At 45.8% G+C, this 19,008-nt stretch overlaps 1 protein-coding gene and 1 pseudogene across 1 annotated transcript; one reads left to right on the plus strand and one right to left on the minus strand.

The window, feature by feature from the left end:
* LOC144484496 (uncharacterized) overlaps positions 1-19,008 on the plus strand; it is a 156,938-nt pseudogene that overhangs the window by 122,283 nt on the left and 15,647 nt on the right.
* LOC144484491 (uncharacterized) lies at positions 4,652-16,720 on the minus strand. Its single transcript, XM_078203009.1, has 2 exons — positions 16,049-16,720; positions 4,652-5,689 (listed from the first exon to the last, which is right to left on the minus strand). The coding sequence occupies exons 1-2, from the start codon at positions 16,718-16,720 to the stop codon at positions 4,652-4,654; spliced, it is 1,710 nt and encodes a 569-aa protein (XP_078059135.1).

The raw sequence follows: 19,008 nt of genomic DNA on the forward strand, positions 1-19,008 counted from the left end.
CTGAATGCACGTAGCATTCGAAACAAAGTGAATGAGTTGATGGCACAAATCAGTACAAATGGGTATGATCTAGTGGCCATTACAGAAACGTGGTTGCAGGGTGACCAGGACTGGGAACTGAATATCCAGGGGTATCAGACATTTCGGAAGGATAGACAGGAAGGAAAAGGAGGTGGGGTAGCTCTGTTAATTAAAGATAACATCAGGGCGGTAGTGAGAGACGATATAGGCTCTAAGGAGCAGAATGTGGAATCGTTGTGGATGGAGATAAGGAATAGTAAGGGGAGAAAGTCACCGGTGGGCGTGGTCTATAGGCCCCCAAATAATAACTTTGAGGTGGGTCGGGCTATAAACAAGCAAATAATGGGTGCGTGCAAAAACGGAACAGCAATAATCATGGGGGATTTTAACCTGCATATTGATTGGTTGACTCAAGTCGGACACGGTGGACTTGAGGAAGAGTTCTTAGAATGCTGTCGGGATCGTTTCCTCGAACAGTATGTTACAGAACCTACGAGGGAGCAAGCTATCTTGGATCTGGTCCTGTGTAATGAGACAGGTAAAATTAATGATCTTCTTGTGAGGGATCTTCTTGGAATGAGTGATCACAATATGGTTGAATTTCTAATACAAATGGAGGGAGAGAAAATAGGGTCCCAAACCAGTGTCCTCTGCTTGAACACAGGGGAGTACAATAGGATGAGGGCAGAATTGGCTAATGTAGACTGGGAGTGCAGACTAGTTGGTAGGACAGCTGAGCAACAGTGGTGGATTTTTAAGGAGATTTTTCTCAGTACTCAGCAAAAATATGTTCCTGTGATAAAGGGGAAATATGAATACATAAGGCAGCTAATTAGAGGAGTAAATTGGAAGGAGGGATTCTCGGGGAAATCTACTGAAGAGAGGTGGCAGTTTTTCAAGGAATGTCTGTCTAGGGTTCTACAGGACAATGTTCCGAGCAGGCAGGGAGGAGTTGGTAGGTTAAAGGAACCGTGGTGCACGAAAGCTGTGTGGGACCTAGTCGAGAAGAAAGGAAGTGTATAAAAGGCTTAGAGAGCTTGGCGAAGATAGGGATTTAGAAGAGTATAGGGCTTGTAGGAAGGGACTAAAGAAGGAAATTTGGAGAGCCAGAAGGGGTCACGAGAAAGCCTTGGCAAGTAGAATTAAGGAAAACCCTAAGGCGCTTTATAAATATGTGAAGAGTAAAAGGATGAGACACGAAGGAATAGGGCCTATAAAAGGTGAAGGCGGGAAAGTCTGTACGAAACCAGTAGAAATGGCAGAGGTGCTTAATGAGTATTTTGCCTCGGTTTTCACAGAGGAGAAGGACATGGGTGGATGTACTGTGGGCTTGCGGTGGATTGAAAAGATTGAGTATGTGGACTTTAACAAAGAGGTTGGAATCTTTGAATGGCATCAAGATAGATAAGTCGCTGGGTCTGGATGGGATATACCCCAGGTTACTGTGGGAGGCAAGGGAAGAGATTGCAGAGCCTCTGGCGATGATCTTTGCGTCGTCGATGGAGACGGGAGAGGTTCCGGAGGATTGCGGATGTGGTTCCTATTTTCAAGAAGGGGAATAGGGATAGCCCAGGAAATTACTGACCGGTGAGTCTAACCTCAGTGGTTGGTAAGCTGATGGAGAAGATCCTGAGGGACAAGATTTATGAGCATTTAGAGAGGTTTAGTATGCTCAAGAATACTCAGCATGGCTTTGTCACAGGCAGATCGTGCCTTACAAGCCTGGTGGAATTCTTTGAAAATGTGACTAAACACATTGACGAAGGGAAAGCGGTAGGTGTGGTTTACATGGATTTTAGCAAGGCGTTCGATAAGGTCCCCCATGCAAGGCTTCTCGAAAAAGTGAGAGGGCATGGGATCCAAGGGGCTGCTGCCCTGTGGATCCAGAACTGGCTTACCCAAAGGAGGCAGAGAGTGTGTATTGATGGGTCTTTTTCTAAATGGAGATCGGTCACCAGTGGTGTGCCCCAGGGATCTGTTCTGGGACCCTTGCTGTTTGTCATTTTCATAAATGACCTGGATGAGGAAATGGAGGGATGGGTTGGTAAGTTTGCCGACGACACGAAGGTTGGTGGGGTTGTGGATAGTCTGGAGGGATGTCAGAAGTTACAGAGGGACATAGATAGGATGCAAGTCTGGGCGAAGAAGTGGCAGATGGACTTCAACCCAGATAAATGCGTAGTGGTCCATTTTGGCAGGTCAAATGGGATGAAGGAGTACAATATAAAGGGAAAGACTCTTAGTACTGTCGAGGATCAGAAGGACCTTGGGGTCCGGGTCCATAGGGCTCTAAAATCGGCCCCACAGGTGGAGGAGGTGGTTAAGAAGGCGTATGGTGTGCTGGCCTTTATCAATCGAGGGATTGAGTTTAGGAGTCCGGGGATAATGATGCAGATATAGAAGACCCTCGTCAGACCCCACTTGGAGTACTGTGCTCAGTTCTGGTCGCCTCATTACAGGAAGGATGTGGAAAAGATTGAAAGGGTGCAGAGGCGATTTACAGGGATGTTGCCTGGATTGAGTGGCATGCCTTATGAGGATAGGCTGAGGGAGCTCGGTCTTTTCTCATTGGAGAGACGTAGGATGAGGGGAGACCTAATAGAGGTATATAAGATGTTGAGAGGCATAGATCGGGTGGACTCTCAGAGGCTTTTTCCCAGGGTGGAAATGGCTGCTACGAGAGGACACAGGTTTAAGGTGCTGGGGTGTAGGTGCAGGGGAGATGTTAGGGGGGAGTTTATCACATGGAGGGTGGTGGGCGAATGGAATTGGCTGCCGTCAGTGGTGGTGGAGACAAAGTCAGTAGGGTCTTTTAAGAGACTCCTGGATGAGTACATGGAGCTTAATAGGATGGAGGGTTATAGGTAGGTCTAAAAGGTAGGGATATGTTCGGCACAACTTGTGGGGCCGAAGGGCCTGTTTTGTGCTGTAGTTTTCTATGTTTCTATGTTAGAGAAGGAATGTAAGAAAAGGGATAACCAGCTGTGGATAACTAAGGAAATAAAGGAGAGTATTAAATTAAAAACCGATGCGTACAGAGTGGGCAAAACTAGTGGGGGATTAGAAGGTTGGGAAAGCTTTAAAAAACAACAAAGAATTACTAAGAAAGCGATAAAGAAAGGAAAGATAGATTATGAAACTAAACTAGCACAAAATATAAAAACTGATAGCAAACGTTTTTACAAATGTATAAAAAGGAAAAGAGTAGCTAAAGTAAATGTTGGACCCTTAAAAAGACGAGAAGGAGGATTTAATAATGGGAAACAAGGAAATGGCCAAGGCCTTAAACAAGTTCTTTGTGTCGGTCTTCACGGTAGAGGACACAAATAGCTTACTGAAAATTGACGGTTGTGGGACTATAGGGGGTGAGGTCCTTAAAACGATTACTATTACTAAAGAGGTAGTGCTTGGTTGGCTAATGGGACTAAAGGTAGACAAGTCCCCGGGCCCGGATGGAATGCATCCCAGGGTCCTGATAGAAATGGCAGAAGTAAAACAGATGCATTGGTTGTAATTTATCAAAATTCGCTGGACTCTGGGGAAGTGCCGGCTGATTGGAAAACAGCTAATGTGATGCCACTGTTTAAAAAAGGAGGTAGACAAAAAGCGGGTAACTACAGCCCGGTTAGCTTAACGTCCGTAGTTGGGAAATTGCTGGAATCCATCATTAAACATTTCTAAAACAAAAAGGTAAAAGTTATGGTCAATTGAGCCAGGATTTTATTCTGGGACCTTCCTGTCCAGAAGTCCAGAAGTAACATCAGCTGAGATTGTAACTTAGCAGCAGAAACCCATCTTCTGTTCTATTCCCCCAATTCCCACAAAATAGTTTTTAGGTTTGGGTGAGTTTGTATAAAATTGACAACGGTGGAGATTCAAGACACTTAACAAGTGAATAAAGGCAAAATATTCCACAGATTCTGCACAAACAAAATAAACTTTACTATACACAATGATAAAGGGAAAACAAGTTACAATATGTGGAAGGTAAAACATTCAAGGACTTTAGAGAGGAAAGGGAGATGGGATGGTAGTTCACAAGGGCATGGGTCAAAGATATTTTATTGAGAAGTGGGTGATGATATCGGATTTGAAGGAGAGGAAGATATTGACAATATCAGCTGATATGGAGAAGTTGTGCTGTCAGTAGCTCAGTGGGAATAGGATTGAGGGATCAAGAGATGGGTCTCATGGGCAAGATGAGCTCTAAGAGGACATGAGGGGAGGCAGGAGAGAAACTGCAGAAAGATGAGAGTTCAGAGCTCAGATAAAGGGCAGCGTTAGAGGAGGTTTGTTCCAGTGGGTTAGGGGAAGGAGGGAAGCAGTAGAGGCAGCTGATTGGATTGTCTCAAACTTAGTGACAAAGAAGATTGTGGGTTTCATTCCCAATGAGCACTTGCGGGGAAGTGAAGCTGGAAGAGGGACAAAGGGAGAGCAACTCAAAAGGAATTCAGTTGTGCTGATGATGTTAAAAAGATTCACAGTACTGAACACAAAGGTAATTTATTTGACTTTTATTCAGAATATTAAACCGTATAACTGGCTGGAGTTCATTAACATCAACAAAAACAAACGCAATGAACATATTACAGTCCTGGATAGGATTAGCAGCAGATTCCAATCACTGTGGTTACTCGTGAATTCTTTGGTGCCTAAGCAGGTAGGATGACCGAGTGAATCTCTTCCCACTTTCAGAGCAGGTGAATGGCCTCTCCCCAGTGTGAGCTCGCTTGTGTCTCAGTAGGGTGGAGGACTGAATGAATCCCTTCCCACATTCAGAGCAGGTGAATGGCTTTTCCCCAGTGTGGGTGCGCTGGTGTAGAATGAGATCATATGATCGCTTGAACCCAGTCCCACAGTGAGAGCACCTGAACGGTCTCTCATCAGTGTGAACACGTTGATGGGAAGTCAGTTCACCAGAACTTTTATAGCACTTCTCACAGTCAGAGCATTTAAAAGGTCTCTCCCCGGTGTGAACTCGCTGGTGTGTCAATAGGTGGGATGACCGAGTGAATCCCTTCCCACAGCAGGAGCAGGTGAATGGCCTCTCCCCAGTGTGAATTCGCTGGTGTTGCAGCAGGCGGGATGACCGAGTGAATCCCTTTCCACACTTGGAGCAGGTGAATGGCCTTTCCCCAGTGTGGATGCGCTGGTGTGGAATGAGGTCATATGATCGCTTGAACCCAGTCCCACAGTGAGAGCACCTGAACGGTCTCTCATCAGTGTGAACACGTTGGTGGGACATCAGTTCATCAGCACTTTTATAGCACTTCCCACAGTCAGAGCATTTAAAAGGTCTCTCCCCAGTGTGAACTCGCTGGTGTGTCATCAGTTGGGATGACCGAGTGAATCCCTTTCCACACTCGGAGCAGGTGAATGGTCTCTCCCCAGTGTGAATTCGCTGGTGTACAGTGAGGTTATGTGAATGCTGGAACCCAATCCCACAGTGAGAGCACCTGAATGGTCTCTCATCAGTGTGAACACGTTGATGGGACATCAGTTCCCAAGAACTTTTGAAGCACTTCCCACAGTCTGAGCATTTAAAAGGTCTCTCATCAGTGTGAACTCGCTGATGAGTAAGTAGGTGGGATGACTGAGTGAAACCCTTCCCACACTCAGAGCAGGTGAACGGTCTCTCCCCAGTGTGACTGCGTTGATGAGTTTCCAGCTGGGATGGGTAATTAAATTCCTTCCCACAGTCCACACATTTCCACAGTTTTTCCAAGGAGTGGCTGCACTTACGTTTTGACAGGCCAGAGGATCGGCTGAAGCCTCGTCTACACACAGAACCCGTGTACAGTTTCTCTCCACTGTGAATAGTGCTTTTTCCTTCCATGTTCCAAATCCACTGATATTCAGTTATGATAAATTAGATGACTCTGGCAGTTCCTGATATGATATTTACTTTCAGTTTGCTGACTGCAAATCGTCCCCTTCTAGTCCCTGTGAAACTGATTTAAAACAGAAAAAGAGGGATTCAGAGAAAACCCATAGAGACAGGTGATGAATAGAGTCCAGACCAAAGCAACAATTTTTTAAAAAACACGCAGGAGGCCAGGAAATGAGGATCGTCGAGATATTCAGCAGACTAGGCAGCCTGTGAGAGCTACAAACATTATTGAGGGCTCAGATTGCTGACTTGCCCTCAGTCTATAATGAAACATCTAGAGTCACGCACTGACTAATGGCGGTCATATTTCCCACAATGCTCTGCGCCCCAGAAACCCCTCTATTCAAAAGTTGCTCACCGTAATTCACTAATCATAGAATCCTTACAGTGCAGAAAGAGGCCATTTTACCCATCGAGTCTGTACTGACTCTGAGAGCATCTTTCCCAGGCTCACCTCCTATCCCAGTAACCCCACGCATTTACTCTGCTAATCCCCATCCTGACCTTTTTCTTCACCCTGCCTGCAACAACAACAATATATTCTGTACCCGACTCTGTTCCTTTCCCCCATGTACTTTATCAAGTTATGGGTTTTTTTTTCTGTATAACACGCAAGAAATAATTTTCACTGTATCCCAGAACATGCAGCAATAATAAATCAAATTAGACCCTACACATCTTGGGACGCTAAGGGACAAATTTAACATGGTCAATTCACCGAACCTGCACATCTTTGGGCAGTGAGAGGGAACCAGAGCACCCAGAGGAAATGCACACAGACAGGGGGAGATTGTGCAAACTCCACACCTGAGGTGGCGATGTTGGACTGGGGTGGGCACAGTAAGAAGTCTCACAACACCAGGTTATTTGGAACCACGAGCTTTTGGAGTGCTGATGAAGGAGCAGCTTTGACAAACGGTCACCTGGACTCAAAATGTCAGTTCTTTTCTCTCTTTACAGATGCTGCCAGACCTGCTGAGATTTTCCAGCATTTTCTCTTTTGGTTTCAGATTCCAGCATCCGCAGTAATTTGCATTGATTCCAAATAACTTATTGGACTTTAACCTGATATTGTGAGACTTCTAACTGTGCAAACTCCACACAGACAGTCACACACCCACGGCTGGAGTCGAACCCAGACTCAGTGAGGCAGCAGTGCGAACCACTGTGCCACAGTGAAGGTAGTTTGCCGCAAATTTCGGGTGATAACAATGGGCTGGGTGTTGCTCAGAATGTGGAGCACTGCAGCAAAGTACAGAGAGACAGAGACAGAGCAGCAGACTGGACTGAGAAATGGAGTCTGCAGACTGGAACTGGCAGCATGAGGAGAGGTTATTTAGTCTAACACTCACAGCAATCTACAACCCACCCCCATTACCGAGACAGTGAGACAGAGATTACAAACACTCACCAACACAGCTCCATTGAAACGTCCCAGGAAAAAGAGGGAATCCGTGGCAGTTCCTGTCCTGAAATAGCCCCAGGACTGTCACTCAAACCCCCAACCCGGCCCAGTTCACAGCTCAGCCTCTCAGCTTGCAGCCTCCTGCACCTCGAGCCAACCCTGTCCAGGTGTGGGAGGGATGTGGAACCACAGAGTGGGGGGAGGGGTGACCTCCTGCTGTGCCCCAAATAGTTTCTCCTTCCCCTCCCCCTTGGCTCTCTAAGGTCTGAATGTGGATGTGTTGATGGACATTGCAGAGCCTCACTGAGCTTATCCTGGGTCACCCCCTCCCCCTGGGTTCAGTGTGTTCAGTTCGCTGCTTCTTTCCCTGCTGAACCTTCAGTTAATCAAAAGCAGAAAGTGCTGGAAAACCTCAGCAGGTCTGACAGCATCTGTGATCATCCAGACTGGAAGCATTAACTCCATTCTCTCTCCACAGATGCTGTCAGACCTGCTGAGATTTTCCAGCATTTTCTGTTTCTGTTTCAGATTCCAGCACCCGCAGTATTTTGCTTTTATCTTCATTTAAACAAGCATTCTTTGATGGTCTTTACCCCCATTGCTCCTTTCCAGAGCTTCCCATCTTCTGCTATTGTCCCTGACTCCCACATTAACCCTGTTATTCCTCCCCTTTACCCCGCTCACCCTGTCTAAACTCAGGCTCAGAGTTTTACCGCCATCTCCCCCTCCCCCAGCCTCCACATCCCAACACCCGGAATCTCTAACCCAGCGGTTCCAGTTTATCTGGTTTGAGTTCAGATTTGCCGCAGCACCGACAGGATTTCACTTCAAACCAGCCGGAACTGACTGCTCACAAATCCCAAAATGTTTCTCCAGCAGCCCGGACTTGTTAGTGTTGTTTAAAGTCAGCGCCCAAATGCAGTTACTATCCTCAGTTTAAAAAACTTCTCCATTTAATCTAAGGTATTATTCGCGCCAGACACAAATCTACAACAGTGAACATTATCCCCCACCCTGACCCGAGCTGGGGTGTCCCGAGGAAGAGACATCTGTTCCGGGTGTGACAATTCTTACACATTCTCTGTGACATAAAACAGAAAACGCTGGAAATACTCATGAATGAAAGCAAATTGTTGCTTTTGTCAAGAGAGTCATAGAAACCCTCCAGGTCAGAAGGAGGCCATTCGGCCCATCGAGTCTGCACCGACCACAATCCCACCCAGGCCCTACCCCCACATATTTACCCACTAATCCCTCTAACCTACACATCTCAGGACTCTAAGGGGCAATTTTTAACCTGGCCAATCAACCTAACCCACACATCTTTGGATTGTGGGAGGAAACCGGAGCACCCGGAGGGGACCCACGCAGACACGAGGAGAATGTGCAAACTCCACACAGACAGTGACCCGAGCCGGGAATCGAACCCGGGACCCTGGAGCTGTGAAGCAGCAGTGCTAACCACTGCGCTACCGTGCCGCCCTGGACTCGAAACGGCAGCTCTTTCATCTATTTACCGATGCTGCCAGACCTGCTGAGTTTTTCCAGCATTTTCTCTTTTGGCTGGAAACACTCAACAAGTCAGGCAGCCTCTGTGGAGAGAGAAACAGACTGACTGTGACCTGTCATCGAACTGGGAAATATATTTCCCGCAACTGAAAGAGGTATCTTACAACCTTCGGAACAAAATTGAGTTCAACAATTTTACACCACATTCTCTGCCCCCTTTGCGTTCTGTGTTTCGTTGTTGCTTTCTTCGCCTTTTGTTTTATTTACTTCGTATTCAGACTGCTGCTGTTCACACCTCATCCAGAACATCTTTTGTGACTTTACTTGTCCCATTACCACTCGCTTTGGTATTGAGCCGTGAATCATTTTGTCAGTTTGCAGACCTTTCATTTTGTTCTTCTCCATCTCCCTCTCTCCCTCCTTCACAGGCCTGGCTTTCTCTGTGTGGCACTGGAGAGCGAGCTGGACTTGAGATGTTTGAGACAGAGAGATTGAAATGTTTTTTTCTCTCAGAGGGTCTTTGGTTTCTCTTCCCCAGAGAGCAGTGAAGACAGAGTCATTGAATGTTTTTAAGACTGAGTAAATGGATAAAAGCAAATTACTGCGGATGCTGGAATCTGAAACCAAAAGAGAAAATGCTGGAAAATCTCAGCAGGTCTGGCAGCATCTATAAAGTGAGAAAAGAGTGGACGTTTCAACTCCAGATGACCCTTTGTCAAAGCTAAAAGGCATAGAAAGTGGGAGATATTTATACTGCAGGGTGAGGGAATGAAAAATGAGTCACAGCCACAGAAACTCGGGTAAAGAGCTGCTAATGGCAGTCCATCGAGAGAATAAAGGGTGTGAATGGCCAACGGCAGAGAAGCTGAAATCAGCTGTGACAGATGAAGATGTGGGGGGAGGGGGAGAGGGAATGGGAAGGAGAGAGGTAAAATGGGAAAAGGGGGGAAGGGAAATAAAAGGGGGAGAAAAGGTAAGGAAAGGATGGAGGTAGACAGGAAAGTGGAGTTGTGGTCGCAATCAGATCAGCCAGGATCTTATCAAATGCTGGAGCAGAGGGGCCACTGCTGCTCCGGATTCATGTGGGTGTTTGACTGTATGTTTCACTCTGTTTCTGCCTCCACAGAAGCTGCCGGGTCTGTTCACTATTTGGGGCTTTGACTATTTTTATTTCAGATTTGAAACATCTGCAGGATATTCTGTCCATGCAAACCCAACACATCTTTCATTGTTTAATGCAGAGCAGTGTGTGTGCACGGTGCTCCCTGTCAACAGGAGAGAATGTTGTGAATTCCTATCCTGGATTGACAGGGATGGATTTTGTAAATTAATTTTATCTGGGTTAGAAGGGAAGGATTTACACACACAAAATTCAAAACCCTGTTTCTTATTTCAATATTGGATTTATGAGTCGCTGGTAAGGTCGCTGCATTTCAAACAGAGCTTGCGAGTGTTTTGAAGTGTTTTCTTTAAAAGTCCCCTTCACTCCTGTGCTACTCAGGAGAAGATTTCACATTCACATTCTCCAGGATAGAGGGGCAAGAGAACGGGCGGCACAGTGTTCAGCACCACTGCCTCACAGCACCAGGGAAATCATAGAAGCCCTACAGTACAGAAAGAGGCCATTTGGCCCATCGAGTCTGCACCAACCACAATCCCACCCCACCCCTACCCCCTTATCCCTACATATTTACCCGCTAATCCCTCTAACCTACGCATCTCAGGACACTAAGGGGCAATTTTAGCATGGCCAATCAACCTAACCCGCACATTTTTGGACTGAGGGAGGAAACCGGAACACCCGGAGGAAACCCATGCAGACACGAGGAGAATGTGCAAACTCCACACACAGGGGTCCCAGGTTCAATTCTGGCCTCGGGTCACTGTCTGTGTGGAGTTTGCACATTCTCCCCGTGTCTGCGTGGGTTTCCTCCAGGTGCCCTGGTTTCCTCCCACAGTCCAAAGATGTGTGGGCTAGGCTGATTGGCTATGCTAAATTGCCCTTTAGTGTCAGGGGGATTAGCAGGGTAAATATGTGGGGTTATGGGAATAGGGCCTGGGTGGGATTGTGGTCGGTACACACTCGATGGGTCAAATGGCCTCCTTCTGCACTGTAGGGATTCTATGATTCAGACCAATTGCAGGTGCTGCTTTCTTCCCACCTCACTCTCACAGACTTCAGTGAAGACAGTGTGGAAAGGCTTTGGGACAAGATCAGATCTGTGATGCAGTGAACACCCACTCAGCTCATCGGGTTTGAATTGCTCAGGCCGTCACACTGGCTCAACAAGAATGACAAAGAAGTGAGCAAAATCAGAAACTGTCTCTGGATTGAATGGAGTAGTATTCCTCCTATTGAACCATTCACACTGATGTCTCACTGGCTGTACCTGTACCAGCTCTCTACCCTGACACATAGTCATATTATATGGATAAGTGGGCATAGCCTTTAGGTGTTGGTCTGTTAACTACAAGGGAACCATTTTCTTAATTGATTCATGGACATGGGCAGCGCTGGCTGGCCAGCATTTATCGCCCATCCCCAGCTGCCCTTGAGAAGGTGGTGGTGAGCTGCCTTCTTGAAACCCTGCAGTCCATGTGCTGTGGGTTCACCCACAATGCCGTTAGGGAGGATTATGACCCGGTGACTGTGAAGGAATGGTGATACATGTCCAATTCAGGATGGTGAATGGCTTGGAGGGGAACTTGCAGGTGGTGGTATTCCCATGTATTTTCTGCCCTTCTGATGAAGGGTCATCTAGACTCAAAGCATTGGGTCTATTCACTCCCCCCAGATGCTGTCCGACCTACTGAGATTTTCCACCATATTCTGTTTTTGTTTCACATTCCTGCATCGACAGTATTTTGCTTTTATCTTCTGTCCTTGTCCTTTTAGATGGAAGTGGTCGTGGCTTTGGAAGGTGCTGCCTAAGGAGCCTTGGTGAATTGCTGCAGTGCATCTTCCTTTAGCAATATACTATATCATCTCTCTGGCTTGTTCCACCAACCAAGATCCATACATTATACATTCAGTAGATTCACTTAATACAATTTTACTTTCTTTAATAATTTGATTGATCATTTGTACGTGAGACTTTAGGGCCTGACCATATGTTGTAAATGTATGGTTAAGTTCCGACCTTAAGAGTGGCTAAGTTAATGGTATTAACAACCCTGGTGTTAAAAGCTGTTGAAGCATCATTCATTATACCCCGTTACTGTCTGACATTTTGGATATTATTCCCCTTCCTAATGTGGTTTTGGATAACATCCAGATGCAGATGCTGAGGGGGATTGAGCTTCCATCTTAACATCCTCCTGATACAATAGCCATGGTACAGGTGCACTTTTCACTTCTTTTTCATCATTGTCCCAGGTCCGCAGCATATTCTTCACCGTGTACGTAACAGTCCTGATCCTTCTCAGCTTCTTCCATTATCTGGGACTCTGAGTTTCACCAAGTTATGAGAAAACCATTTGACTTTTTAGCCAAAACGTTTATTATTTTATTTGTGCCACAAATAGGCTTATATTAACACTGCAATGAAGTTGCTGTGAAAATCCCCTCGTTGCCACACTCCGTGCCTGTTCAGGTACACTGGGGGAGAATTTAGCATGGCCAATTCATCTAACCAGTACGTCTTTCGGACTGTGGGAGGAAACTGGAGCATCCGCAGGAAAGCCATGCAGACACGGGGTGAACGTGCAAACTCCACATAGATAGTACCCAAGCCAGGAATTGAACCCGGGTCCCTGGCGCTGTGAGGCAGCAATGCTAACCACTGTGCCCCACCGTGCCGCCCGTTTGCATATTCAATACAACTGACCTTATCCACCGTAGTCTATGGTCCCTTATACAGGGGTCCAAACACATCTCCCTTTGCACAATTTCTTACCCTCACTTGGTCTCCAATATGACACTCCTGTGGTTGGATGGGGCTAATAGGGACCTACTCCAGATACTCATGAGAACCAGTGGAAGTTCTTCAGTCCATAAGACCATAAGACATAGGAGCGGAAGTAAGGCCATTCGGCCCATCGAGTCCACTCCACCATTCAATCATGGTTGATTTCAACTCCATTTACCCGCTCTCTCCCCATAGCCCTTAATTCCTCGAGAAATCAAGAATTTATCAATTTCTGTCTTGAAGACGCTCAACGTCTCGGCCTCCACAGCCCTCTGTGGCAATGAATTCCACAGACCCACCACTCTCTGGCTGAAGAAATTTCTCCTCATCTCTGTTCTAAAGTGACTCCCTTTTATTCTAAGGCTGTGCCCCCGCGTCCTAGTCTCCCCTGTTAATGGAAACAACTTCCCTACGTCCATCCTATCTAAGCCGTTCATTATCTTGTAAGTTTCTATCAGATCTCCCCTCAACCTCCTAAACTCCAATGAATATAATCCCACGATCCTCAGACGTTCATCGTATGTCAGGCCTACCATTCCTGGGATCATCCGTGTGAATCTCCGCTGGACCCGCTCCAGTGCCAGTATGTCCTTCCTGAGGTGTGGGGCCCAAAATTGCTCACAGTACTCCAAATGGGGCCTAACCAGTGCTTTATAAAGCCTCAGAAGTACATCCCTGCTTTTGTATTCCAAGCCTCTTGAGATAAATGACAACATTACATTTGCTTTCTTAATTACGGACTCAACCTGCAAGTTTACCTTTAGAGAATCCTGGACTAGGACTCCCAAGTCCCTTTGCACTTTAGCATTATGAATTTTGTCACCGTTTAGAAAATAGTCCATGCCTCTATTCTTTTTTCCAAAGTGTACGACCTCGCACTTGCCCACGTTGAATTTCATCAGCCACTTCTTGGACCACTCTCCTAAACTGTCTAAATCTTTCTGCAGCCTCCCCACCTCCTCAATACTACCTGCCCCTCCACCTATCTTTGTATCATCGGCAAACTTTGCCAGAATGCTCCCAGTCCTGTCATCTAGATCGTTAATATATAAAGAGAACAGCTGTGGCCCCAACACTGAACCCTGCGGGACACCACTTGTCAGCGGTTGCCATTCTGAGAAAGAACCTTTTATCCCAACTCTCTGCCTTCTGTCTGACAGCCAATCGTCAATCCATGTTAGTACCTTGCCTTGAATACCATGGGCCCTTATTTTACTCAGCAGTCTCCCGTGAGGCACCTTGTCAAAGGCCTTTTGGAAGTCAAGATAGATAACATCCATTGGCTCTCCTTGGTCTAACCTATTTGTTATCTCTTCAAAGAACTCTAACAGGTTTGTCAGGCACGACCTCCCCTTACTAAATCCATGCTGACTTGTCTTAATCCGACCCTGCACTTCCAAGAATTTAGAAATCTCATCCTTAACGATGGATTCTAGAATTTTGCCAACAACTGAGGTTAGGCTAATTGGCCTATAATTTTCCATCTTTTTTCTTGTTCCCTTCTTGAACAGTGGGGTTACAACAGCGATTTTCCAATCCTCTGGGACTTTCCCTGACTCCAGTGACTTTTGAAAGATCATAACTAACGCCTCCACTATTTCTTCAGCTATCTCCTTTAGAACTCTAGGATGTAGCCCATCTGGGCCCGGAGATTTATCAATTTTCAGACCTTTTAGTTTCTCTAGCACTTTCTCCTTTGTGATGGCAACCATATTCAACTCTGCCCCCTGACTTTCCTGAATTGTTGGGATATTACTCATGTCTTCTACTGTGAAGACTGACGCAAAGTACTTATTAAGTTCCTCAGCTATTTCCTTGTCTCCCATCACTAGATTACCAGTGTCATTTTGGAGCGGCCCAATGTCTACTTTTGCCTCCCGTTTGTTTTTAATGTATTTAAAGAAACTTTTACTATCATTCCTAATGTTACTGGCTAGCCTACCTTCATATTTGATCCTCTCCTTCCTTATTTCTCTCTTTGTTATCCTCTGTTTGTTTTTATAGCCTTCCCAATCTTCTGACTTCCCACTACTCTTTGCCACATTATAGGCTCTCTCTTTTGCCTTGATGCATTCCCTGACTTCCTTTGTCAGCCACTTTGTGCTGTTCCATCCAGTTATTTTCTGAGAACGAGCTTCATGTGCGGTTCATTCTTTCTACAATTCCCAGCAATTGGTGTGAGCTACTTGCCATCTCCCTCCTTTCAATTTTCCAATTAAACAAAAGCACGGAGGAACAAACCGTTCTCTGGAGCATTCCACATTGCAATGACTCAGCCAAAGTCAACTTCCCAACCCATCAGCAACCTCTTTACACACAGAATAAATTGTTGTTCCCTTTGAAATTTGCTATTCTTGTATCTGTCATGTTAAGTGAAAAAGCTTCTGCAGCATGGCTCATTTTACAGCAATCCTCTGCACTTACAAAGTGACTATTTAAGAAGCATTGTAAAGAAGGAGAAAGAGGTAGAGAGGCTTATGGAGGGATTTCCAGAGCTTACAGGTGATGACGCTGAAAGCACCACCACCATCGGTGGAGCAAATGAAATATGGTCACTACAAGAGGCCAGAATTGGAAATGATCTGATATATGAGAGTTGTGGGGCTGGAGAAGATCACAAAGATAGGGAAGGGCGAGGCCATACAGTGATTGAAAATAAGGATAGAAATTTTAAAACAAGGTGCTGCTTAACCAGGGACTGATGCAGGAGTGATGTGTTTGTTATTTTGGGGGGAGTGGGGGGAGATGACAACAGATTTAAAGGAAAGAGGGACAATACCCGAAGAAAGAAGCGAACCACTAACAATGTAAGCTCACGTGGGGATGTTGTGTAGTCAGCAGTTCAGCGAGAATAGGATAGAAGGTGCAGGAAGTGGGTCTTGAGGGCAGAGGTCATGAGGGGAGGTGGGAGAATCTAGAGAAAGATACAGATGCAGGACTCAGATAAGGGGTATTTTAGCTCGGTGGGCTAGTGCATGGGATGGACACGGCAGAGGCAACTGTCACTAAGATTGAGATCTTCCAATCAAAGAAGATCCATGAGTTCCTCTCACTTGGAGGTGAGGATGGAGCAGATAGAAAGACGGAGAATCCTTCAGAAGGAATTAACTTGTGTCAGATATTCAGGCGACTCACATTGTTTAACACAAAGCCAGTTTATTTGACTTTTAGCCAGGAGATTAGCACTTGTATAACTGGACTGGAGGTTAGTAACATCAGCAAAAACAGACCCCAAATGAACACAGTTCAATCCCGGACGTGATTAACAATATCCAATCATTGCAATTACTTGTGACCTCGCTGGTGTTTCAACACATGGGATGAATGAGCAAATTTCTTCTTACAGACAGTGCAAGTGAATGGTTTCTCCCCAGAGTGAACTCGTTCGTGTAACCGAAGATGGGATGGCTGAGTGAATTTCTTCCCACACTGGGAGCAGGTGTACGGCCTCTCCCCAGTGTGAGTGCGCTGGTGGAGAGAGGGTTGATACGAATGCTTGAACCCAGCCTCACAGTGAGAGCACCTGAACGGTCTTTCATCAGAGTGAATGAGTTGATGGCTCATCAGTTCCCTCGAACTTTTAAAGCATTTCCCGCATTCTGCGCATTTGAAAGGTCTTTCGTCCGTATGAACCTGCTTGTGTCTCAGCAGGATAGATGAACTAGTAAATCCCTTCTCACACACTGAGCAAGTGAATGGTCTCTCCCTCGTGTGAACGCGCTGGTGTTGCTGCAGATGCGCATTGCGATTAAATCCCTTCCCACACTCGGAGCAGTTAAACAGCTTTTCCCTGGTGTGACAGCGTCTATGCATTTCCAGATCAGATGGGAAATTAAATTCCTTCCCACAGTCCCCACATTTACACAACTTCTTTCCAGTGTGACTGCGTTTGTGTTTCGACAGGCCAGATGATCGACTGTAGCCTTGTCCACACACAGCACACATAAACGGTTTCTCTCCACTGTGAACGCTGCTTTTTTCATCCATGTTCAAAGTAAAATGATAGTTGGGTTACGATAAATTGGGTAATTCTGTCAGATTCTGCTGTGGGTTTGAATGTCCCGACTGCAAATCCTTCTCTTCAAATATTCTGAGAGATTTAAAACAGAAAAAAAGAGAGAATGAGAAAACCCACAGGATCACAAAGGCAGTTTGTAAAATTGAACGGAATGGATCTGCTGATTTATGGAATCAACATGAGGGCAGGAAACTTGCCACAGCAATGGGATGAGAGAGAAAGAGGTGAGAGAGGCAGAGCGAAGTAGAGTTTTTTTATAGATGTACAACTTGACAGGAACTGTGACAGAATCTCCCAAACCCTCAATCTCCGCAGTCTAGAATGACTAGGGTAAGCAGCTATATGTGAACATCACCTCCAAGTTGCCCTGCACATCAGCCTGATGTTTAATTTGTCTGACACCAGTCCTCCAATAATAAACTGGGAAATCTGAAGACATTGTCCAATTCCTGGCTGCTGACTCTTCCTGACAACTGTGGCAGAACCAATCTGTATCATTGTGTTTTTTTTAATTAATGGGATGTGAGCATTGCTGGCTGGGCCAATGTTAATTGTCCATCCCTAACCATATTGCCAAATAAGGATGGCAGATTTCCTTTCCTAAAGGATATTAGTGAATCAAGGTGGGTTGCTACAATTGTCATTAGCCTTTTTAAATTTTATTTTTATTGAATTCAAATGGCCCCCAGATCTTGCCCTGGGTCTCCGGGCTTCTAGTCCAGCGACAATACCATGATGGGGAGACGATGGCCAAGTGGTCTTGGCACTGGACTATTTAATCCAGAAACTCAGCCAATGTTCTGGGGACCCAGGTTCGAATCCCACCACGGCAAGTTGCTCTCACTGCCCTCTCTCCCTCTCTCCTACCATGGCAAGTGGTGGAATTTGAATTCAATAAACAAAGAATTAGCTGGAATTAAGAATCTACCGATGACCATGTAACCATTGTTGTAAAAGCCTATTTGGAAATCTGCCATCCTTACTCCGTCTGGCTTACACATGACTCCAGAGCTACAGCTATGTGCTTGACTCTCAACTGCCCTCAGGCAATTAGGGATGGGCAATAAATGCTGGTCAGCCAGCAATGACCACGTCCCATGAATGAATAATAACACCACCACCTTCCCTCATATTGGACCCCAAGATGAGTTTCTGACCACATTTCCATGTCATCATTAGAATCCTATTTTGGTCAGAGTATCATCAAACTTCACCTTTGCCTCATCTCATTGTCCACTGAAACCCTCATCTTACCCTCACAAGCTTCTGGTTAAGACACCACCTTAATTGTTGAAATGATTTTTCAAATCTCTTCATGGCCTTGACTCTCATGATCTCTATAATCTCCTCCAGATGCACAATGCTGACCAAATCGCCACTCCTCTAATTCTGGCCTCCTCGCTCTCTACAGCTGTGCACCTACCTTTCCTCTTTAAAATCTACCTCTTTGACCAAGCTTTTAGATATCTGCCCAAATATTTCCGACCATGGCTGATTGTTAATTGCTAACTCAGCAGGCCGGGTACTGCCTGTGGCGAGAGAAAGAGACAGAATGAACAATTCAGGAAGGTACTGCAGAATGAAATTTGGAGAATAAAAATGGTGCAGGATTTGATGGTCAATAAGCTCAGAAGTGGAAGAGAAATTGACTACAGGAAAAAAAAAACGTCCTGATGCTGAAAGATGCACGGTGGCACAGTGGTTAGCACTGCGGCCTCACAGCACCAGGGATCCGGGTTGAATTCCAGCCTTGGGTGACTGTCAGTGTGCTGTTTGCACATTCTCCCTGTGCTGGCATGGGTTTCCTCCGGGTGCTCCGGTTTCCTCCCACACTCCAAAAATGTGCAGGTTAGATGGATTGGTCAAGCTAAATTGCCCATTACTGTCAGAGGGGTTAGCAGGGTAAATATGTGAGGTTATGGGGATAGGGCCTAGGTGGGATTATTGTTGGTGCAAGCTTGATGGGCTGAATGGCCTCCTTCTGCACTGTAGGTATTCTATGATTCTATGCTGTGGGAAGATAAAGCTAGTAATTTTTTAAAAAAGTCATTCACAGAAGAAGGACGAGCCAGCATTTATTGCCCATCCCTAATTGCCCTTGGACTGAGTGGCTTGCTCAGCCATTTCAGAAGACAGATAAGAGTCAACCACATTGCTGAAAATCTGGAGTCACATGTAAGCCAGGCCAGGTAAGGACAGCAGATCTTCTTCCCGAAAGGACATTAGTGAACCAGATAGGTTTTTTACAACAATCGAC

Source organism: Mustelus asterias, unplaced genomic scaffold (assembly GCF_964213995.1).
Source record: "Mustelus asterias unplaced genomic scaffold, sMusAst1.hap1.1 HAP1_SCAFFOLD_113, whole genome shotgun sequence".
Classification (NCBI taxonomy): Eukaryota; Metazoa; Chordata; class Chondrichthyes; order Carcharhiniformes; family Triakidae; genus Mustelus; species Mustelus asterias.